General features: G+C 38.2%; 1 protein-coding gene across 1 annotated transcript in view; it reads right to left on the bottom strand.

The window, feature by feature from the left end:
* Positions 1–2825: 2825 nt before the first annotated feature.
* Positions 2826–25517, bottom strand: part of hk2 (hexokinase 2) — a 46011-nt gene continuing 23319 nt past the window's right edge. Inside the window, exons 8-18 of the mRNA XM_044364773.1 lie at positions 21995–22156; positions 20706–20939; positions 18899–19203; positions 18634–18782; positions 17085–17204; positions 14198–14293; positions 11942–12041; positions 11660–11843; positions 8590–8745; positions 5066–5302; positions 2826–4783 (exon numbers count right to left, since the gene is read on the bottom strand). Coding sequence (XP_044220708.1) covers positions 4639–4783; positions 5066–5302; positions 8590–8745; positions 11660–11843; positions 11942–12041; positions 14198–14293; positions 17085–17204; positions 18634–18782; positions 18899–19203; positions 20706–20939; positions 21995–22156 — 1888 coding nt within the window. The 3' untranslated portion in view covers positions 2826–4638. The remainder of the gene's footprint in view (positions 4784–5065; positions 5303–8589; positions 8746–11659; positions 11844–11941; positions 12042–14197; positions 14294–17084; positions 17205–18633; positions 18783–18898; positions 19204–20705; positions 20940–21994; positions 22157–25517) is intronic.

The raw sequence follows: 25517 nt of genomic DNA, 5'->3' as shown, positions 1-25517 counted from the left end.
CACACTTCTGGTTTAGCCCTCCGGCTAACTTGAATGGGGATAAAACAATTCAATCATGCGGCTCTTCTAGGCTTTTGAAATGTGATTGGACCAAACGGATTTAATTCTGATAGTGAGACAAGTCATTTCGCTGGGGTTGTGACACTCAGAAAAATTCATCCGCTAATTTACAGACATCTCTTTCACAATGTAAGTCTATGGGAAAAAGTCGTTTTGGGCCAGTGTGCATCACGTGACGTAATTACACGGTTTGGCCGCTATGTCAAATTGGCTCCAGTTCTCTTTATACATCCATGGTCCTCCTCTGCCCCCTACCACCACTTCACACAGACTTTCCTTCCTCCTCCTGCCCTGTAGGTGTTGCTGTTGAAGCAGAAGCAGTTTTAAACAGAATTTCAATAATGGATTTTTATAAATAATACTGAGATTTGGTAATGGTTTATTTCAACCAAATATTCTTTTTTATATTTTGATCTTCCTCTTGCCTCTCAAAAAATAGAGGATCAACCTCCTCTGCCTCTATGGACCAGCCTCCACTGATTTATATATATATGTATATATGTATGTGTGTATATATGTATGTGTGTATATATGTATATATATATATATATATATATATATATATATATATATATATATATATATATATATATATATATATATATATATATATATATATATATATATGTGTATATATATATATATATATATATATATATATATATATATATATATATATATATATATATATATATATATATATATATATATATATATATATATATATGTATATATGTATATATATATATATATATATATATATATAAATATATAAAAGGACAGAACAGTAATCAGCCATTTTTAGTAACCATATTAATGAAACTGTAATGTATTTGGTCCATGTGGTGCAGTGGCACTTAAGCTGAACATGCATACTGAACAGATAATACATCTCTAGTTAATGCCACATTTCCCTAATTACTAGTTCCAAGTAAATTGTTTCTTCTACATTTCAACTGAAGAAGAATCTCACTCATTTCTATGAAGTGTGTCTCATCAACTTGCCTTGCATGGCATGTGCCATTCAAAGAACCAAAGGCATCACCATAGTGATAATGGTGTTAGGTAAAGCCAAGCAGAATAACACTGATTAGGTTGCATATTATGCACTCTAAATTGAAGAGGAGGAGAAATTTAAATGCACAGCAGGTAATCTTCTGCTGGAGGAACAGACTCAGCTCAAAGCTCACCGGCTGGATCCTGTTCTTATTTTTCTGTAAATGTCAAGTGTTCTCAAAGGGGCGAATAGCAAAGCTCACTTTTTTCTTTTACAATAATATATGGTTTTCTTATGCTTATGAATGTTTTTCCATCTGCTCTATCAAACAGATGAAACATTGTAATGTATTTTTATGGGAAGTTTTGCCATTGGATACAGTAAGGGGATATTCATGCTATTTTTGCATAACTTAGATTAAAATGTATTAAACTCACAAGAAAGTCTGGTTTTAGTGATTATACAACTGGGTGTTGTTGTTTATGGCTTCAACAGAACAGCACTTCAAAGAAAGCAACAGATTCTCACAAAATAATCCCCCTCTGGCTCAGTAATTATTTAAAGTTTCCCCTTAGAGCAATTTACAGACCTTTGCAGAACTCTCTCTACTGGATGCAACTCTTTACATGTCCACTTTTCTGTTTTACATCAGATACACATCATCTTAAGGAAGGAAGTACAATTATACTTAAGACAAACAGGGAGAAACAGAGAAATACATTTAAAAAAAAGCATGACTACAAGGACTTGAGCTAATTCCGCCTTTTGCCCTCTGTATTCTCTCAACCACTAAGCCCCAGGAGAGTTACGAATCCATGCTCTTCACATTCTGACCACCATGGTTAATTAACTTTTCCCACCAAGTAAGCAATAAAGGGCCCCTGTGTCCCAATGTTTTCTTAAACTCTTTAAATATGCTCTTCATAAATGTAATTCTCTTCAAATATAGACCAGTACCAAATAACATAAGGGCTCAAATAAAGACTTCCGGATTAAATTGCAACATTTATGATATCTGGGGCAGGTATGGCAGTGTAACAGATTAGCCTGTATGCTTTACGTTTCTCATTCCATGATGGTACATATTTTATTCATAGGACTCATGAGTAAAATATGACGGTGTGGTATGTCATGAAATGAAAATCCTAGGATTGTCACTCACTTGCAAATCACACTCGTTTGTTGTAATCCTAGTTGTGTGCACTGCGGATCACCCCCCTGGGCTTTAGTGGGTGTGCTGCTGACAGCGTGGCCTGCTGGTGCACTGTCCAGCAGTAAAGGAAGCAGCAGTGGGATATTTCCAGTTGTCTTGAGGTGGCAGACTGGCAGAGAAACAGAGTGTAACAGAGAAGGTGATGGGAGAAGAAAGCTAGAACACTGAAGGGAGAAAGCAGAATGATAAAGTAGAAATGTGCAAATATTTGTGCAGCTCTTCCTGATGGGACAAAGCTTCAGTCAGAGAAGATAAGGATAATTTTTCACTGGACACGTAAGTCAGTTTTACTTGCAGACAGTACTGGCTGCTGTGACAGCTGTTTGAGAGTATTCCTTTAGTATAACTTCGTAGCTAGTTTCAGTGCACCTTAAATTTTCAAAATAAAACAACTATCATGTCTGCATTTCAGGTAGAGCAGATGACTTTTGCAACAGTTTGCCTGTACCAGACACTGAGACATCTTTTTTGGCTGACAGAAATTGTCATGTCAATCTTTTATTCTTGCGCTCGCCTGAATACAAGAAAAAATGACTTCCACTGAATGGTGAACAGTAAGATTTCAAGGTCAACTTTATTGTGACAGTCTTTGGTTGATGAAATTATTTATGAAAGCAGCACTAGAAGTAGAATTGTAGAGTGGAAGCTGTGGGAGTAAGATGATAATAAAAAAGATTGGTGCAATTTTCAACATCACACATTCTAGGTCTGGACAAAGAGTGTCCAAAAATGTCATAAAACGTAACTTGCCAAAATTTTATACAGAATATGAAGAAAAATAAGAATAATAAGTATGGAGGATAAGTGTGCCTTTTCATTGCAAAGCAGGCATCATAATAATGACTAAATCAGACATGGTCAAACAACTGAACAAAAAAAAACAACAGAACAAAAAGAAAAATTTCAGTTTTAATTTCAGATCACAGCGAAAAGATTTGAATCAAACATTATGGTGTAATCAGTGGGGTAAAAACATTTTGCCATTGGATATAGTATTGGGATATTTTTGGTATTGGTGCAAATCTTAATAACATTTCTTCCAAAAAAACATATGTTCCACAAACAAAGACTGACTGTTGTGATTGTACCACTGGATGTCGTTTATGGCTTTAACAAAACATTATTTCAAGGAAAGCAACAGATTATCACAACTGAACTACCCTCTGACTTGTTAATCATCTGAATTTCTCTCTGAAGCTACAGACCTTTACAGACATTTGCAGAACCACCAGGTTCCATAGATTAAAGTCCACTTTCCTTTTCTTCAAACAATGCAATATCCAAAAAAGACAAAACAAATTAATTTAATACAAAGGAAAAAAAATAAATAAAATAACACAAACAAGGCTATAAAGAGTAGAACCAAACCCCATTTACCCTCTATTCCCACAACCACCCGGCCCCAGGAGTTCCACTAATCCTGGCCCTTTACATTTTGACCAATGTGGTTTATTTAACTTCCCCTCCAGGTAAGCAATTAAGGGTCTATGTGTTTTGTCAAATGTAAGTTTCGTCAAATATATGTACAGAATGTACTGTTTAATTTTGGTACATCTTTCTTTTTTCATTGTATCAGAATAAGTTTGTTACAGTCATTAGACCATATGACAGGAGACTTTAGACCTGTGCTGAAATAACATATGTATAAGCTTTGGTTTTAATTATATATTTGGTCTTTGTCAGTGTTAGTCGGGAGTATACTGTAGTCATTTCTAATTGACTACAGTATACTCCAAACTAGCACCATTTTATTCTGGTTTATAACAGGATGGAGCTCAACTATAAAAAGCATTATGGAAGAACGTATAAATGTAAAAATCATTTTTGTTGCCCAGATCATTTACAAATGAAATTGTGTTTTTTTAGCATTCCGATTTTCTTCTACCGCCCAGTAGTGGCTCCGACTTCCTAAAATTTTCTTTTAGCTCAATTTTATTTTGTGCTTTTGTCTTTTATTGTGTGGCACTTTGTGATATTTGATGTTTAAGGGAGCTGTATAAATAAACTTTACTTCTGCAGATGTTTAGAAACTCAACACAGGTCACAGCCATCATTCAAGCTAAGAGGAAACCTGGGGGTTTGAGAATAAAAAATGAGCCCCACGGTTTGTAAGTCACATTTCACAAAAGGTGCAACTCTTCTTGCACACAAACTGTCATTTCTGAAGGTAATTTTTCTCAGCTCACACCATAACTATGCATTTCTCATATGTGCATGTTCAGCCCACAAACACAAAATAATTCAGATTAAACATTTCAGTACTGCAGAACTTAATATGACCAAGGTGTATTCAACTAACTATTCAGTGTAACCTGGTATATAAGATCAGTGATAGTGGCTCTGGTTCCACCTGTCCACCAACAGGGATTCAGTGCTGCCCTCCACTCTTGATCCTGCAGGCCACTGCAGTGATCAATGCTGCTCCCTTCCCACTTCCATCTTCTGACTTGTGGAAAGTCACCTTACACTGTGGTGCCAAATCCTGCAATGTCTCTTGCATGATACTGGAGAAACTTTGGAGAGAAGGTGGCAGGGTAGGAGGGATTTGAGAGGGGAAAGAGCAGAACAACAGAAGGATTTTTAAAGGGGTACCTAAATTTGAACAATTGTTACTTGAGAATCTCTCTCTGTACTCTTTGATGTACACCTTGTTCAAATGGATGGAAACACAGGCAGTAACTGTGGAAACTCCTCATTAAATTGAAAACTTCTGAACCCAGGATTTAAGTCAATTTATGTAGCCTTAAACGATGTTTGAAAAAAAAACATTAAAAAACATAAAAAACATTTCTTACTGAGGGTGCGTCTTATAGAGGGTGCCGTCTACTCCCACGGTGATGGAGAGCTGCTGCAGGTTGCGGTTCTGTCGTATCTTGTCAACCACAGCAGCTAAACCAGCACCACAGAGCTGGGCTGCACGGCGGGAGACCACACTACACACCTCCTTCACCAGTACACTGTCGTCACATGTGGAGCTAGTGAGACCCAGGTGCTGCAGAATGGAGCGGACCTGTCGCATGGCCAGGCGGTCACTTTGGGATCACAGAGAGTGATGGGGGTTATACACATAAGATAGGTGTGCTTAATCAACGGGTGATTGACACACCTACTGTACTGAAAAGAACTTTGTCATTAAAGCAAGTTAAATAACTTTGAATCACTGCTACTGCAAGGTTAGGTCATATGACTGTCCACTTATTGCGGTGGACAAAAACACCTTATCATGTAAATCATCTTAAAAGATGTGCAGCAGTTAATTAGTTAACTGATTTACAGCACTGAAATAGTTTCTTTCCTGAAAGGATTCTTCACAGATTGATGCTTTTTTTTTTGTACTTTTATCATTGCAGCTCAGAGATAACTGAGGTGATTCTGTGAATAGAACATTTTTTATAGACTCAAGGACATCATGGTTAGAAATAAAACTCTTCAGTTATTGCAGTTATTGCCTTGGAGCAGAGCTTAAAGGTTTTTTCTCAATTACTTGAGCATGTTTTCTGAAATACCTACTTCACTCAAAACAGTTTCTTTCATCTTTCCTTTTGCATGAGTGAGCTGCTGTGCCTCTCTGATTGCTGCCTGGTCCATGTTCAGGAAACCTGGTATCTATATAAAACTCAGTCTGGCCCCCTGTGGTCCAAATGCGTTTGAGAACTGATAGTTCAGTAGCTGCACCTGTAAGCTAAATTTAACATCTCTGAAAGGTTACACAAATACATTTCAGAATGTACTTGTTAATGAATTAATTTTAGGATTAGGGCTGCAACTAATGATTATTTTCATCATTGTATTAATCTGTTGATTATTTTCTCGATTAATCGATTCGTCAGTCAGACTGTAAAATGTTAGGAACTGGTGAAAAATGTTTGAAAGGTTGTGACTGTTGGCAGTTTTGCACCCAAAGATTTACATATTGAGCATGTTGACAAATGTGTCTGAGTGTAACACAGTTCATTGGAAAACCAATGGGACCCATTTTGAAGGTTTACTCAATGCACGATAACTGTACTTGATTGAACTTAAATGAATTTGAATTCTGTGTTAAAGTAACTTATTATTGTATGAATACAGCCCTACACCACAACATGGTGCCGCATTGTTATTTAGTTGTAACTGTGGATTTGGAGTCGTACTGGCTCGATACACCTTAGAAAAGAAGAATTACACACCAGACATAAGTTAAAAAGTTATACACCAGACAGGTGTTCAGAGATTAGAGATACAGTTGTATTCTTAAGTTCTGAAGTCTCAGATTCTTTTTACAAGGTCTCAGACCTCAATCAGCTCATTAGGCCTGAGTCATGTCAACATTAGGAAATGTCAGCTGGTGCCAGTTTCAAATACTCTGACTCTTCAAACCTTTTGCCAACACTCAGCAACCATGGGTCTAAGTAGCTCTGAAAATGAAAGTTACCGATGCCCACAATGCAGGGGAAGACTACAAGAAGATAGTAAAGTGTTGTCAGCTTGCAGTTTCCACAGTGTGAAATTTAATTAAGAGATGGCAGTTTAGGAGAATTGCAGAGGTCAAGATGATATCTGGAAGATCAAGAAAACTCTTTGAGAGAACTGCTCGTATGCTGGTCAGAAGGACAAATCAAAACCCTAATTTGACTGCAAAAAACCTGCAGGAAGATTTAGCAGACTCAGGAGTGGTGGGGCACCTTTCCACTGCACAAACAAGACCTTCATGGGAGAGTCAGTAGAAGAAAACTTTACCTGCATCCTCATCATAAAATCCAATGTCAAAAATATGCAATGGAACATCTACAGAAGCCTGATGAATTTTGGACAAGTGCTGTCGACCGAAGAAGTTAAAATAGAACTCTTTGGGCCACAATGAGCAAAGGTATTGTAAAAGAAAACTGAATAATAGGTTATCATTTGATGTATTCCTTGAATATATCATACATGTTTCAGATAGTGTTTAAGTTCAGTTTAGTGTTAGTTTGTGTTTCACACATGTTCTAAATTCCTCTGTGCTATGTCTATTCTAAACTTAGTTCTTTGCTGTGTAAGATGAGGCAGTTGTGTGTTTAACAGTTAAGTTCATTCTGTTATACCCTTACCTGAGCCAGTGATAAGATAAACTGTAGTTATGTAGATGTTTATGTGTAAAACTGATAAGCTTTAGAGGATAGTGTGGTTTGTCCTTAATTTAATATGGTAGTAATGTTATTTTGTGATGCTACTTGGTGCTTATGTACTGTCATATATGGTCGTGAAGAAAGACTGTTCCTAGGTTAGCTGAACTTTTGACTTCTATCTGAGGGTTGGTTGCTGACATGTAAGGTTAGTAAACAGATGTCTTAAATTAGTAGTAGTATTTAAGGGACTGGTTGAGTGCAAACCTTTCAGACAAAGAAAAGATAGCTAAGTGGTATGTATCTTTGTCTCCAGAACTATGATGCATTATACTTCTGATTGTATTATTTGATTACATTATTTCATAACCTGACAATGCTCTCTTTGTGTGTTTATTGAGTAATCAGCAATTTCCCATTACAGTATGTTTAGAGAAAAAAGGAGCAGCATCATGAAAAGAACACCTTGTAAACTGTTAAGCATGGGGGTGGATCTATCATGCTTTGGGGTTGTGTTGCAGCCAGTGGCACAGGAAACTTTGCACAGGTGGAGCGAAGAATGGATTCCACTAAATACCAGAAAATTCTGGAAGCAAACATCATAACGTCTGTGAAAAAGCTGAAGCTGAGAGGATGGCTTCTACAACAGGATAATGGTCCTAAAAATACCTCAAAATCCACCATGGACTACTTCAAGAGACGCAAGCTGAAGGTTTTAGAATGGCTCGCACAGTCCCCTGACTTAAATATAACTGAAAATCTGTGGGTATATCTTAAAAGAGCTGTGCATGCAAGATGGCCCAAGAATATTGCAGAGCTCGAAGCCTTTTGCATGGAAGAATAGGAGAAAATCCCAAATACAAGAACTGAAAGACTTTTAGCTGTCTACGAAAAGTGTTTGCAAGCTGTAATATCTGCCAGAAGGCTGTTACTAAATACTGACTATGTAGGGTGCCCAAACTTTTGCACAGTTTGTTTACATAGCCTCTGGGGCTGGCAGAAGTGTGCAGAGAGGAGCAGAGAGTGCCTGATATTTACATGTAACTTCCAACTTCCAACTCATGTCATTCGGTCTCATTTGGCTTTGACACATCACTAATGTCCAGTCTTGTAATTGTGGTTTTGTGAGTACACTGCAAAATCTTACATGTATTCTATGTTCTTACCACACAGTTAACACAGTAAACAGGGGTGAGCTGAGGAGATTTGAGCCTAGAGTAATCTGTAACACGCACCTCTCAATCTGTGACAAGAACTTTGTCTCAAAGATGCCCCGGGTCTTGAGTCGATCAGACAGTTTGCCTCTGAACAGCAGGCCCTTAGTTGTAAAATCCATTAGAACATTCCTCACTATTTCTCCCAGGTACATGCCACTGATCATCTTCTCATACCTAAGAGAAAAAGACACACAAACTGAAAACTTTCCACAGCCACACATTGGTAATAATATCAACGTAAAATGTAATATCAACATACATACTAATAATACTGTTTACAGTTTCTATCATACTATAAAACTTGATTTAATTGTACAAACTCCACAATCGATCATCACTTTTTTTCCCCCAGAAAAAAATCTAATGAAAGCTCTTCTGATGAATGAAAGCTCGGAAAGCAAACAAAGGTATACTGGGAGCTTAATTGTCACAGAGGTGGGTTTAATTGGAGGAAACTATCAGGAGTTGTGATCGCTTGGAATCAATTATGTCCAGTGGTGTCAGCTCCTCTCATCGATGACATTTCATAAAGACAAATTCATAAGACAGTCCAGACCAACTTCCTTCAAGAGGAAGCCAATGTTCTTGTCATGAAGAGCGCCCATGACATTAATATGTGGCATGCCAAATATGCTGAGTAGTGCAGGCAATGCTCATTTGAAACTGACTTGGAAATACTGAAATCCTTCTCAGTGTGTTTTCTGTGAGTGATGATGCTCTTCAAAAGTTTCATTTTTGAATAACAGATTCTATATACAGTTACATCTGTGTTTTTGATACAACAAATGTATTTCAATTATTTTTCTGGTTAATAATGTAATATGTCTTGGTAGTATGTGTTGTCATAGAAAGTGACAAACTAGATGAAGCCTACAAAGTGAAAATCTCTCGAGGATGTGACAAGATCAAAGGTGGACAGGTATGGGCAGGCAGAGTTAACACAAAGTTTGAATACATCAACTGTGACCCGGTAGCCAACAGCAGATCTGTTGTGCAATGAATGTATATAAATAGAAATCGTAGGTTATCATTAACTGCTGGAATAAAACTCTAATACAGCTCAGGCAACGAGCACAATGAATCTGCCCACAATTGTGTTGGCAGCTTCTAAAGGACCTTGTTGCTATAGGGACTTTGGCAATAGCTCTATCATTGGAACGGGTGACTCCTCTGCAACATAAGCTGGTGGAGTGAGTTTCTTTATGTCCTCTGGGTTTATTTCTGTTCCACTTTGCAGAACATTCCTCTCTCACCCACTGCACACACCATTGATATTGCAGCATTGCTCTCTACTAGTTTTTTCTCTTTTTTTGGCAATTGACTAGCACTATTTGCAATCTTAATTTCACTACTGCCAAAACTCTTGGTACTCTGGGTCCTTCGTACTAAACTACTTTAACTACTGGATAAACTACTCTGAAAACTTTTGTGTTGCAAAAAAAAGCAAATTTGCCCAAAAGCACCAGCACTTGGGCAACATGGCCTGGTCAACCACATTTTTAATGATAAACATTCTTTAATGGTCCTGCTTTGAATATGCTGCTACCTCTAATTAACACCTATAGTGTCCCTGTCCTGTTGCCTTCCAGGGATCTTATCAGAATGACTAAGTGAGCATTTACATGCATCTTACATGCAGTTAAAGATGATACTGGTAAGATTTTAATCTTACTCAGCACACTTTATATTACAACTGTTATTGCCTTAATCACATTAGGCAAGGCAAGGCAAGTTTATTTCTATAGCACATTTCAAAAACAATGCTTAATGTAAGTGCTTTACATTAAGCATAAAAGGCATCAGGACATAATGTAAAAGCAACACAAGGCAATAAAAAAAGACATTTAATTAAAATTAAAAAGTGTTAAATTGGTAGTAAAAATAAGCTTAAATAGAATAAGACAGACAAACAGGAGAGTAAACACGATCTAACTTTTAATTGTTCTTCCTTGGCTCCAAAAAAAATTATTTCAGTTTTATCTTTGTTTAGTTGAAGAAAATTCTGGCACATCCAGTCATTGATTTGTTCAATGCACTTACTCAGTGCTTATCTTGGACCATAGTCCCCTGGTGATATAGTTATGTAAATTTGTGTGTCATCTGCATGATTATGGTAACATATTTTGTTGTTTTCCATAATCTGAGCTAGTGGAAGCATGTAGATGTTGACAGAAGAGGCCCCAGAATGGAGCCTTGGGGAACTCTGCATGTAATTTTTGTCCACTCAGATGTAATTACCTATAGGCGCAAAGTAGTCCCTGTCCCTTAAGTAGTATTCAACCAATTTAGTATTGTGCCAGAAAGTTACACCCAGTTTTCGAATTGTTCTAGTAATATGTTGTGGTTGACTGTGTTGCTGCTGTGTATTGCCTTAATAAACATTAAGGCAATAATGGTCGTAATGCCTGATATGTAGAGCACATGCATACTCATGGAACTCCAGAAAAGAAAGTCTGTGATTCAAATTCCCTTTAACCATGGAGATATCATATAGTGGTCAATGGAATGCATGGCCATTAATTATTATCTCACCAAGAACCAATGCACACTGAGACTTGAGAAAAGGTAAAAGAAGGAACCTTAAAAAGAAAAGATAGCTGCCAAGAGAGGTAGTATTATCAACATTTTGTGAGAATTTAAGTTCGAAAGCGCTCACTGGGCAATGTAGCTGTAAAAGGATGAGAGCTGTGGGCTTCACTACCATAAAAGTATTTGCCTAAGTAGTGTCACTAACTCTAACGCACTTTCAGACTCCGTCTTGCATTCTTAAGGTAATCAGACAATGTATCAGAGCAGCACTGTGGTGCTGAACGGACAGCTTCCATAAAGTGCAATTCACTCATCTTTTACTGCTGCAAAAATTCTTTGATGCTGTTACTGAAGTTTTTATTGTCAAATATTACTGAATATTACTGTCTCTCTGGCTGTCTGTATCTGTCTGTCTTGGGCACCTTTGCTCTAATTCTCTAATACTCTAACTCAAATATACAGTGCTTGTGACTACATGTGATGCTGTTTGATGTGAGTTCTGGCACTTTTTGGTTGTTTTTCATATACATGCAGTGACAGTAGATTACCCATCCAGTACCTCTGTTTCCCAGGGTTGTTAGAGCAATCATCGACAAAGCGATCAAACTGGGTGAAGAAGTCATCTAGTTCGCCATTGTCACCGAATGCACCCCACTCCATGTTGACACACATACGACCGTCATCACCCTCCACCACTTCTATGTTCTGCATTTCCTCCATGTAGCAGACATTGGTGCCTGTGCCTGATTTAAAGGCCGGAGAGTTATTACATTTACTTTCATATTTATAAAGAGACAAAGAGACTTGCTTCCAAAGGAAGGTGGGGAGTAGACAGACTTACCTACAATGAGTCCCACCTCACATTTGGGATCCTCATAGCCACAAGTCATCATGGTTCCCACCGTGTCATTAACCACTGCCACAAAGTTCAAGTCAAATTCCTGGAAGCAGTGACAAAAGACTTGCTGACAACTGTCGATCAATTCCATTAAAACACATTAAAAAAACATTAAAACTGTTACAAGTAAAAGTGGCAAGTACAGTGACGATTGCTTACATGGAAATTATTATACTGGAAACACACTAATTGTAATACAAGACTAATTGTTTGCACTAATATCCACTCCAGCTATCATTCAGGACTGCTAACGAATAGCAGGCCTATCATTTTAAGTAGTTACATATCAAATGCACTGAAATTCATCCTGTTGGTTTGGTGTAGCCTCTTGCACTCATCACTGGAGAACAGGTGACTTTGTGAATAGAAGTTTGTTTTTTTTTGCCCTGATAATTACTTTAGTTTTACAGAATGTCGTGATTGTAAATGTATGTATGTATATGCATATACTGTATTTCTTTATTTCTAATTAGTTCCTCTTTTACATGTTTTGGTTGCTGTTTTGTTATTGTTATTTTTAGTACACTTTTATCATTCTTATTATTACATAGTGTTTGGTGGCCTCAGGTCATTCCTGGCATACCTATACCTTACCTAAATCTGAGCAGAGGTACTATAAGTCAAAATATCTGAAAACAGTTGAATGTAGCTTTAATAAAGGATTTCTGGTAAAAATAAATGAATAAATAAATAAATAAACACTGCATATGTTGAAAGACATCCTGAAACCTGCTTGGAAGGTCCAGATAATCTCCTGAGTTATATGGGGTTCTGTGTACAATATAGTAACCTTCAAGGCTGGTTGCTGACTTAACCCGTTATGGCAAGGGTTCATCCTTTAACTCAGATGAATGACTGATTAAATTTAACTTTGCAACTTAAGATCTATTTCATGGGAAAAAGACAAAATGAGGTTTAAATGTACATTGTTAAATGTCTTAATGTACACTGAAATTAAATCACAACAAATAAACAATTAGAGATTTAAAAAAATAAATAAATCATGGAATCTTTTTGTTTCAAAAAGTTTAATCTAAATTTTTTACTCATCAAAGTAGCCACCTTCTTCACATATAACAGCCGAACACACTTGCGGTATTCTTTCTACAATGGAAATCAAATCTTGTTTGGCAAGTTCTTCCCAACAGTGCTGCAGAAATTCCCAGAAATGTGATGCACTTGCAGTTTGGTTTGCTTTCACCCTTCTGTCTAGTTCATCCCAAACTAGCTCGACAACTGTGCAGGCCATTCCATGATTTTAAGCCTACCTTTTCTTCCAAGGTAGCAGTGGCACAGTCTGGAACTATGTTTTGGGATCATTATGTTGCTGTAGGATGAAACCCTGACCAACTAGGCCTAGACCAGAGGGGACTGCATGGCTCTCAGAAATGCAGTGGTAGCCCTTTTGGTCCAGGATGCCAGTTACTCTGTGCAAGTCGCCAACTCTGGATCCAGCAAAAGAGCCCCAAACCATCATGCTTCCTCCTCCATGTTTTTATACAGACAGAGGCTTTGTAAGTAATTAATAAAAGGTTGGGACACTTGTAGGAATTGTTTGCATCAAATTTCAAAGCTTACTTTACATCCGTTGCTACAGAAAGCTGTGAGTTGTTAACCCATTACTTGATACTCCAAAATTTACATTATTTTTCAGCTTTTGGTAATCTAAACTTTTTTTTTCTGGCAGTTTACCGCTTACCTTTGTACCATTTAAGGTTATTCACTGGACTTCAGCTACTTAAACTTTAAATAAAAACTTGAAAAATGGGGGTGTCCTAAAACTTTTGACTGGTGGCATACATTTAGGAAAACGTAATTAAAATAAAGTTCTATAAGGAAATAGAGATGATCAAACAAAGAGGAAATAAATGACTGAGAGCAGTGTATACTTCATTTTCAATGACAGCAATTCTACAATGTCTTGAGACATGCACTCTGCTGCAGTCAAACTTTGCTGTGCTGTGTAATGGAGTATGTGAATCTTTAGGTAGGTGGGTTGCTACTGTTATAATCAACGTGAGAAAGGAGGCTACATGAAAGACAGGGTACACACTGTTGTAGTGTGAGTAAATATAAGTCAGTGTAATCAATATTCTCTACTGTGGATAAACTTTGTATTATTTTCTTGAAGTGTCAACATTCACAGGCCATGTTTCTCAATAAAATTCCTGAGAATGTATTTGTGATGTGTGTACTAACCCCTCTGCAGCGGACAGCATCTTTGAGTAATGTAACAACATCCTCTCCCACACAGCCGCTAGCTTTGAAGCCTTTGGTCCAGTTCAGAAGAATGCCCTGGAAAAAGGACAGCATTAAATTATGTGTGTGTGTGATTGCATTCTTTATTATAAAGTTGGTTGGCCTTCCCTGACTGAGAGCCGTCATAATCATTGGTACTTATTTATCTACAAGGCCATTAGTGGGAAATTGACATTTTATATCTCATCCCTGCTGCTCTGGCTCTCTGGCCCATACTTAACACGCTCCAGTGACTGGTTGACGCTTCAGAAACCCCAAACATGTAGGAATGACTTCCTTTGCTGTTAGCGCAGCAATCTCATGGAATAATCTGCAATGTCACATCAAAATCAAAACACCTGTACCTCTGTAACTTCAAGAAACTTGTCAATAATTGTTCTCTGCCTGCTTGTGATTGCTTTCATTGAGCCTGCACATTGCACATTGTCTACTTTCCGTTTTATTGATATGTTTGTCCATCCTTGTTACTTTCCTTGTGATTTCATCTAAAAGTAAAAAAAAAGTGATTAAAATGTAGCCACAGTCTAATAATGCTCATGCACTGTGATTTTCTGATGTGTTCACATACAGTCTTTGTTTCTGATCAACCAGTACAAAGTGGTTTGATTAAAGTACTTTGCAGTTTCTCCAGTTGTTTGCACACTAACAACAAAATATAACATTTTTTAAATGCTGAATTTTCTCACTACATACTTTTGCATTTTAAGCAATATAATTGGACTTATCTTCATAAATCAAAGTGCAGACACATGTAGTGCATTCACATGGCACACATGGAGCTTATTTGGGCTTCATCAATAGATTTTTGGTATTTTTGTGACTTGAGGCACAGTGGAAGTGCACAGGTCAAACAGTGGTAACAGGGTTTGGCCTTTACAGCCAGACTTATTTACTAAGCATGTTGTAAATTACTGTCAAAGGCCCACACTTTTGCATCACCACAATTTTTTAATTTAGCAGGGTATTTAATAAGACTACAAATGTAAACAACACGAGGCACAGGTCATCTGATTTGCATAAAATGCCTTTAAGCAAGAGGTAATGCCAGACTGTCTTCACATGCGTTGCGCAAGTCTGGAAAGGAATGGAGCGCATTTATTCATCATGCAAGAGAAACACTATATGTGAGGAAACAAGAGTTAAATATCCTGATGTTGTCAGCTCAACAAAAAGATCAGTGATTGAGTGAGTTCTGAAATCTGTGGTGAAACTTTTGAACTCCTTGGACGGGACTGTTTTTGTAAATAGATAATATAAGAATTTAACAGTCTACTTAATAACTATAACTGGCTGCCTCAATCAAATCACACTGGACTGGAGCTGCTGGGAGCAATTAAAAGTCAGGAAAAATAGACGGGAGGGACCTGAAAAATATCAGACTGTTGTATTCCTGCGCTTTTGTCTTATGTTGTGTTGCAGAGCAGAAAGCTCTGCTAAAGTCACTTGTCACTGTAATGCATCTTTCTCTCACTGTTTCTCTCTGCTGTACTCTCTCTCTCTCTCTGCTAAATCAGTGTTGCAGATTTTACACCTGCTTTACACCCAGATGTTAAATTTCAAACGTCATTAAGATAAATAAATTGACTAGTTTTTCACCAAAATAATTTTGCAGGCTAATTACCAGCCCTTTAACCAAACCACAGATTACAAGTGCTTTCCTTCACTAAATCATCAACATGAACCTTTCCTATACTTGACTGGATGTATGTTCCATGTGGTGGGCTGTCCTCAGGTTTGGCTTCATGTTTTCAAGCTGGAAAAACAAGGCAGCTGATCTGAAAATGTTACATTTCACATATACAATCCATTATTCTGTAAAAACAAATGGCTGAATTATGCATTGTTTTAAACATTAGAAAGTTAAGAGGTGTTGATTCATGGGTTACTTCAAATTCATAGTGCAGTGCTTCACATTGTTGTCATAAGCTAAATGATAATCCCCATAGTTCACTGATTGCTCCCACTTTTCAAGTTAATATGTCATTGTGAAAACCGTGCTTGCACGATTTACACTGTTTCTACAATGAAAGTGTCTCAGCCGTGTTTTTCTGTCGTCCGTGCCATGTGCATCTGACGAACAGAAAGCTTCTATGTTACTCAATTCAGCTTTCTAGTCTGTCAAGTCTATTTTCCTCCATTTGTCCTCCTTATTGCTGTCATTGTATATTGGGCTTTGAGCACTTCCAAAATGCGGGTGACCTATGCTCAACACTTTACCTGAACGCCTCCTGTGTAGACACACAGACAAAGCTCTTGCTGCTGCTGCTGCTCTGCTAAATGTGCTTTCTGTGTAGACACGGTGTTAGGCTGGCTTTTTGCGCTCCTCATCACAGTGCGCTGACAGGTTCAAAGAAGAGAGTACATTCCATTCTGGTTTCTCTACCTAACAGACTAATGTTCTTTTACAGAAGGTCAAGAGCCATATGGTATGAATGTATGGCCAAAGAAATAATGAAACAGCTTAACATGCCAATCCTGGTGACCGACAAGGTAGATAATGTTGCTTTTAGGTCAAATTTCCACTCCATGTCCCTGTGTTTTCTAAGTGTAGTGAAACAAAGTATTTTGAAGGACAACTGTCTATGCAATAACTACATGTGCAACTAAAATTCAGTAGTAAAAACATTGTGTTTCACTTATTTAGAGGATAGACAGTAGTGTGTAGTGCATGAAAATGGGCAAAAATACAGGTAGATTCAATATGACAAACAGTACCAGTCAAATGTTTGGACACACTTTCTCATCCAAGAGAATGGGAACTGTTGCCTGGTACTGCATGTAGGATAGCTAATCCTCCACTTTTAAGGAATATTGAGTAGCACATTACCTGATCCAGTTTGCTTTGTTGACAGGGGAAGGAGAATGTAAATCCCAGAGGTAAGGATGCTCCTCTCATGCCCATATATTCCAGAAAGTCGCTGATGCAGGACACAATATGGCTGAAAAGCTGGAACACAAGAGTCAGAGAATACAAAAAAATGTACAGAAATATTAGCAGGTTACAAACAATGTATCTTTCTCTATCACATATGTTACCTTCAGTTTTGCAAAAAATACAGTACACAGTATTAAGCAGTTACACATGGTATTTATAAATACCAAGTAAGAAATATCAGTGCAAGAGGGGAGAAAAGCATGTTGCTATACAGTAGGTGACTATTGAGTTCCATTCTCTCTCTCTAGTGTTATTCTCAGTGTACTGTGTGGAGCAAAGAATCTCACAGAATGAATCGATATTAGGCGATATTACTTAGAAACTATACAACATGCTATGTGAAATGATAACTACCATACGTGTCCCTTAATCAACAACAACATTAATAAGAACATTTTTCTGTACTATGTCTATCCTCAAGAGAAATATCTTTATAAGCAAATTGTATTTAAAGGGGACCTATTATGCTTTTCCTTATTTTCAGACATATGTATTGTTGATCTTAAAAGTGGCCGATGTGTTAAATAATGATGTAAACGTATGTAGCAGTAATCACTGTGTGCAAAAAGCACTGGCTTCAGACTGCTCTGAATGCTAAGTTTCCATAGGTTTTTTCTACTTTTAGCCCAAACCAACATCGGCTTGTGATGGATTTCTTTATAAGGACATTTGCTCCGTGCACAGTGAACGAGTCCGCTGCTCCACTCCGGGAGTAGTTACACCAAACCATGACTCCATTACACAGCACAGCAAAGTTAAATAAGTAGTTTACTTGTTGGAGGTGAGCTGGTCGTCTGCAGCTAATCATCAAACATCATCATCACTATGGCTGTTTCTGCTTGTACTATCCCTCCCTGCATTATTTCTAACTGATCCGCTGAACAAATAGCTCCAAATATCTCCATATATTGTTGTGTCGACCAGTTTTTAGTGCCACTAATGCAGCTCTGCTAATTCAGTGAGGAACACGTCTCCTGTTATTTAGTCATTTAAAAGCTTTTAATTTGAAGCAGTGAAGCAGGAAAGGTTAGGTTTGCACTGACGGTAACCTTAAACAACTCCAATACGTAAAACTGGCTAATCAGGACAGAGTGGGCTCATCTGGATGGGGGCCTTAAAGAGACAGGACCTAAAATGGAGTGTAAAGAGAAACTGTGCACACTGAGGGGCTGCATAAAGGGTCGGTATAAGATAAATAAGTAATTTTGTGAACCGTGAATCAAGCGAAGCTACACTAGTGGGGTCCAAAAATAAAAACTTAGAGCTGAAATGAGTATAATAGGTCCTCTTTAAAATCAAATATAAAACAATCAAATTGGTGTTCAGTGCAATGAACTGTGTTCCACTGTTGCACATTAAACACATCACATTACAGCTTTTATAGTAATTACTTTTTGCTTACATGTGAAATACTTAAGAACTTGTTTTGAAGATATTTTACCTCTTCCCCTGTGCCCTGCATGGTCTCCTGTGGGATACTGTAGATCTTGTGGTGCATATCTACTTTGTGTCTCTTTCCACTTCGTACTCGCACCAGCAGCACCCTAAAAGTGGAGCCCCCAAGGTCCAAAGCCAAGAAGTCGCCATGCTCTGATGATGACAACAAAGAGAATAACCCTGAATACATATATGAAAGCCTTCAAGAAAAGAGGAAACTTAACTTAAAAACAAGTCAGGGGGAGGGTCAGTTTTTCTCTTAAAGATACCTGTTCCATCCGGTGTGGACCGGACATAGGTGGGAAGCATCTTCACAGTCGCCTGTTCATAGGTTTGCTTCGACAGGCCTCGCACCATCTCCTCACTCATTCGCTTCTTCACCTCCAGCAGCTGCTCACGACTCAAACGCAGGGTGTCAAGGATGCCCTGACGCTCTGCATGTTGAGCAGCAAGACGGTAGGCTACAGCTGTTACCATGGCTGCACCTTTCCCACTGCCAACCTCAGACCTCAAAAAACGCACATCGCAGTCAGGCACAAGCCGCCGTACCATTTTGTTGAGCCTCCTGTGAAACCTAGCCAAAGGAGATACGTTCCATTAACTCTTACACAGGCAGGGTTAACGAATGTTTAAGGTGTAATAATGCCAACTTACATCACGTCTTGAACAAATGCAACAAGATGGCTCATTATGATGGAAAAATTGCATTACTAAACTCTACTGCCTTTTGATTTATTCTTTTTAGACTGCTTTTGTTCCTCATCAGAAAATACAACATTATCAAAACTTACAATGTTATCAATTTTAACAGTTTGTTTGCAAAATAAAATGGTTGTTAGTTCTTTTCCACTTGACAAATCAACATTGTGCCGTCCTTTGACTGTAATGTTAGTTACCCATTCCAATGGACAGAAAAGGGACCAGGTTGGTATTAAATAATGTGTATATGCTGTGCACTTTCACACTCGCAAGAGGATGTAAGCTATTTAAGCTACTGAAAGCTATATTGACTATACTATGACCTTCTCTCTCGCTCCACTATCACACAAGCCTTTCAAAATAGAAATGAATTTACCTTCTAACCCTTTGTTGCACAAACAATATCTGCTGTGTCAATAAGCCTTAATCGCAGGCCACATTATGGAGTGTGAAACAGCCTACTGGGTAGATTTTTACACTTTAGCTGTGAGTGCTCGCTTCTTTGTAAGGAACAGTGTTCTTTGCTGCTCGGTTGATACTGGGCAAGCAGGAATGGCAAACAGGTAGAGCATCAGCAACAAGTAGGCAATAGATAAACAGTTAGACAGAGACACATGGCAATTGTCAACTGAAATAGTAACTGATAAAATGCCGAGGCAACTAGGAAATCTAGCTGGCATATAAAATTATTCACCTCCCATAGATTTTTATGTGCTTCTTTTGTTTTGTTTTTTTACACTGAATGTGGAAGTAATAAGGATCTTTTGGCACTCCATTATATATAATATTTCTGACCTCATACAGTCCATAAGCTGTTTGCCTGACTGTATTGACTTCTGACGATGCAGAGGATGACACAATGAATGTTCACCATGTGTCACATGGGTTTCCTCTGTGTACTCAGGAAAATGTAGGTATACAGAATGAATAGTGAATGTGTCCATTCAGCAGTGATGGTAGTGATAGTATTCGGCAGGGATGGAAGTATACTGTGTACCAACTGCCACTATTATTATATATTATAATAATATTAACATACAATAATTACTTATCAATTACCACATTGTTGAGGTTGACATTCAATCTTGTTTCCATTTCCCACCTGTACTGAAATTCACTTTAAGAACAAAGCTCTGCAGAAATGTATGATCCTTCTACTCACAACGATTAAAGCAAGAAAAGATTTGTGAGCCTGAAAAGTTGTCTGGCAGGAAATGTGTACAATGTATTGAATTAAGTATTATATGAATTTAAAGCTGCTGTATGCTTAAAATCAGGCATGGTGCCTAAGAACTTCAACCCCTGTACTCAACAGTGCTCAGCTGTATGTGTGTATTTATGAAATACACAGATGTGATGGTGCTCAGGATGACTTACTCTGGATGATTTTTGTAGACAGAGCCATCCACTCCAATAGTGGCACGCAGCTTCTCAGCTGCTTTGTTATCCCGGATCTGCCGAAGTAAAGCCACTAGGGTGGCAGCACATAAGTGTGCGGCCCGTGTAGATACTATCTGACACACCCTCCGAGTGGCTATGCAGTCCTCTACAGACGGGTCCAGACCCAGGCCCCGGAGCACCTTCTCAGCACTCGCCACACCTTCCTCGTCTCTGCAGGTAAAGAAAAATAGAAATCACTATCTCTGTAACTTTGACTGCTTAGAGCAATTCTGAACACCATAGACAATTATTGTTATTACAAATAATGGATGGATGGAAAATTTAAAACTTATTATCAACACACCCTATATTGAAATGTTGGTGTTAAGCTCATTTAGCACGTAAATTATTGCTTTATGCCTACTGCGATTCTTCACTGGCCTACAAGTAAGATGATATTAATTTAATTTTAAAGGAATGCAAACTAATCTTCTCAGGCCTTTCTTACTTTTGCATATGAAACAGAGGGAGGAGAAGACATTAAGCATGTTCCTTGAAGTATTTAGGTTAGCAATTACCAACTTGACTACCATATGCTGATACTGTCTGTGGAGTCCTACCATTCATTCAAGTGGTACAAAACCAAGTCAGAGTAAAACAACTTTTGTTGTGAAGTTGGAAGGTATTTTGCAGTTTTTTTCAGTTATAACCTCTGTTCACACACATGGACTCAGCCCTGTAGGGCAGGCACAACAGGCTGCCATTCACTGTGTACTGAATCTATACATAACATCCTGGTTTCACCTATTGCAATTCTAAGGGTCAAAAGTCACCCAGCAAAGCCTAGAGATAACCAATCGTGCTTGTTAAACAGAAGCCTAGCTGTTTTGTGCATCACTCAACTACATAAAATACTTCAAACAAAATAGAAGAAAAGCTGATTGTCTCAGTCAACGGCTGCCATACTCAATATAAATATATATTAAATGGGCAACCAGGACTTGAATAAGAAAAACATTCCACGCAAACAATTCGCTCAGAAAACAAATTACTTCATCATGCCCCAGTGTAGTGGCAACGGAGAAAAAAAAAGTACAATCAGAGCTGTGTAGGTAAATTACATGTTAAATAGATTCGCAAACTTCAGGCTTGTGAAAGGCAAGAGAGCCTGCTACTTTGAGTCCATGTGTGACCAGGGTGTTAGAGGACACTCTGCTTCATACAACACCACCTTTATCACTACTGCATCTGAGTTTCTCAAACACACATACTGTACACAAACTAACTTGTCATTCTCGATGGCATAGATGTAGCTGGTGTTGAAGCTTCCAGTGGTAAGGAGCTCTGCTGTCGTCTTTCCCTGGAACAGCAGCTGCGCTTTGGCCATTCTCACCAGGATGAGACGTACAAGTTCTCCCATGTACATCCCACTGATCATCTTCTCAAACCTGCACATTAACAAGCAGAAAAGAACAACAAAATGATGTCACATTCATATTTACTATTTTTTTCAAGTAATTAGGTTATTGGAGTTGCCTACTTACCAAAATACTATGGATATATACAGTATATGCACATACAAACATAAATGCAAGAAATTCACAGCCTAGCAGATGAACTTTTTAACATGTAAAATCCTCATCATATCACTCATGTTAAGTATTACAAAGCCACCCCCTGATACATCTGTAAAGAGGAAACTTCTGAATAAGCCCTTTCACTCTACTGGCCATAACCAAGATCTGAGGATGCATTTAAATATACAATCAGTTACAAACATACAATCTGTGACAGTGCAACATTTCACAGTTTTTCTTACTTCATCAGTATCAAATGATGTATCAAAACTCCTGTGTGATACTTAACACTGCAGTAGACCTTCAAGTATCAGAGGTCAGCAGTCAGAATTTGACTGGCAGTAATAAGACAAAACAATGATGTTATTAATTACGCTGATGAACACAGCTGCATCTTTGCTAACAATCAGCATCACAAGCTTGTTAGTCTAATATTTCATCAACATCACTTGTCAATCAAAAGCTACAAAGACTCAGGCCCTGTTTACAGCTGGCATTAACATGCGTCTTGAGTGATCCGATCACAAGCGGACAGCTTAAAGTACATCTGTTCACACCTGGTATTAAAATGCGTCTCCACTTGTGTCAAATATACAATGCATTGTGTGTCCCCTCACAAAAATCAAATGCCCATCCTATTGATTTAACAAATAGTGTTACATGCAGCTGCATCTCCCCATTGAGAGACGCATAAACAGAGTCATGAATTGATGTTGCAAAGGACATGTGCTGACGAAAAAAGTGAAAACACCTGGATCCAAGCTTTACTGACACAGCTGTAAAAGTAATGAAAGACCAAAGGATTGGCTTATCATTTTAATATAAAAATGTATATCAAACATTACTTCTCTCCTCTGTTGTTGTGTGTGTCTGGGGGAAGGAATGTTTTCTTGCTATTCCTGATGGGGCCTACCTTTCTTTCCCTCTGGCTTAGGACCAAATAAGGTAACATTTTGGGTCCTAGTATGAGTAAAACATGCTAAGAGGACAAGGGCCATATCTGGCTTGGGGCCCTTGGTTTCTTGAGTCTTGGGGAAATGTGACCCTTGTATAATATACATGTGCATGTAAATGTATATCTCATGGCTGTTTGCCATTGGCTGTAATCCATAAGTTTGTAAGATTTGACCAATCAATAATCATTTCTTGGTCTCTAAAGACTATAAAAAGGTCCGTTTGGCTTTGTATAGTGAGACAGATGAACTGATGCAAATCTTTGTGTGTTCTGTCTCCTTATTGTACAATAATAATATCTTTTAATCTTCAACCCAGCAGTGTTTTGTGTATTACTTTATATGTATGTTTAGTGTTTTCAGACAATTTCCATGACACAGCCATTCCAGTTTTTGATCATCTGTACACCAGAATATTTAATAGTTTTGTCGAGCCATTTCATGGGAAATTGGGAAACTCTCTTAGATGATCGTAAGTTGTAAAGTACAAAAAGATAATGAGGCTCACTTTCCACTTCACCCCAGTCACACAACTCACAAAATCTGTTTCCTCCTGAATATTTTTGAATCCATCTACCGCAGTGTCAGGCCGTCACAGAATGTGACAAATGAAGAATGATGAAAATCAGTTTATTAGTGAAAGAGCAGAATGGACACGGGGAAGCAAAGCAACTATAAATAAAAATCTACACTCTGATTAGTTTGTGAGAGACAACAGGTAGAGCTACAGAACAGAGCTTTTCAGGCTTAGGCGGATATGATAGGACCAGTAATAATAACCATGACTGTGCAGCTGTGTGGGACTGTATAGTTGTATATTTTTCCTGATTGAGCCCAGATGTACTTGGAATGGGAAATAAGACAAGAAGAAAAGAAAAACTTTTTGGCATATAAAGAGAAATGAAGTGTTTTCAGGAATCATTCATGATTCAGATTCTCCACACATGATTTGTATTTTATGAATAAATATGAAAAACGTTTGAGTGCTGTCATTCTGTTTCCAGAGGTAGTTTGCCTATTGCATAATCTACCGTATTACAACTAGGGTGTGGTGGTGGGGATTCCCCCCCTCTGGTCAATATATCCCTGCCTCTGCTGAGTTATTTTTATCCCTGGTGGTGACAAAAATTCATCCTCCTTATAGTGATTTATGCTGCTTCACTCACAGACCATATAAAATATCTGTAATAAAAATAGGCTAAAAAAATCGAAGTAAAGCATCATTAGTGCAAATAACAATAAAATCAAAAATGGACTTTGACTGTCATCGCTCGCACTCATGTCACAATAAAGATGTTGCCACGTCTAGGCTACGTTATGATGCAGTAAGCGGAGCAGGGTTTGCCTCCTTCCCTACTCAGAGATTTGCAGAGATGTGGGTAAAAGAGGGGCAACACGCTGCAGATGACCCTTCCACAAAAAGCATAAAATGAAGAGAGAAGTCTGTCATCAAAGTAGACTGTTAGTCTGATAAGTAGTATGTTGTGTTATTGCCTGTCCAGTAATAATGGGTTTTGTGATTTGCAGTTGAAAAGGCATCAAGGTTCATACAGAGTAGCTACATTTTTTAAATGGTAAATGGACTGTACTTGTATGGTGCCTTTCTAGTCTAGGCAATTTGAGGTTCAGTATTTGCCCAAGGACACTTGCAGACTGGAGGAGCCGGGAATCAAACCGCTGATCTTCCGACAACCCGCTCTACCTCCTGAGCCATAGCCACAGATGTGTTTTAAACATCTATTGGGAGCTTGGCTCAATGGCATTCAGTGACTATATTTCAACTATGTCACCAAATGAAGTAAATTTAAACATCGTCACTGAAATGCTGTTAAAACACGTTCAGACTATACACAGCCTAAAAAAAAAACCTCACTTTCAAACTACATTTAGGGCCTTATCTTACGCCTGGCGCAAAGTGGCGCCAAGTGCGACGCAAGTGTCTTTGTTATGTAAAGACTGACACAGTTGTCATTTTCCCATCCAGCCCCCACGTTGTTTAAATAGCAAATACACTTGCGTCCATCAGAGTGCCAATGCACGTGTTGGTCTTAAAATGAGGTGTGGTCAGGTGCGTTGTTGGCGCATTGCTATCTTGAGGCAACAGAGAGTGATTGTGCTACTGACCAACAAAAACCTGGTCTGAAATGAATGGCGCAGTGTTCACTGTTATTTTTGAGGGCACGTTATCAAGACAGTAATATACGCCTACATAGGTGGGTGCAAAAGGCACGTGCACTCTGCTTTTTACACACACACGGATGTGCAGCAGTGCACAAACA

This window comes from Thunnus albacares, chromosome 2 (assembly GCF_914725855.1).
Source record: "Thunnus albacares chromosome 2, fThuAlb1.1, whole genome shotgun sequence".
In the NCBI taxonomy this organism is placed as follows: Eukaryota; Metazoa; Chordata; class Actinopteri; order Scombriformes; family Scombridae; genus Thunnus; species Thunnus albacares.
The sequence above is the reverse complement of the archived record's forward strand: the minus strand, read 5'-3'. Positions and strand labels throughout refer to the sequence as shown.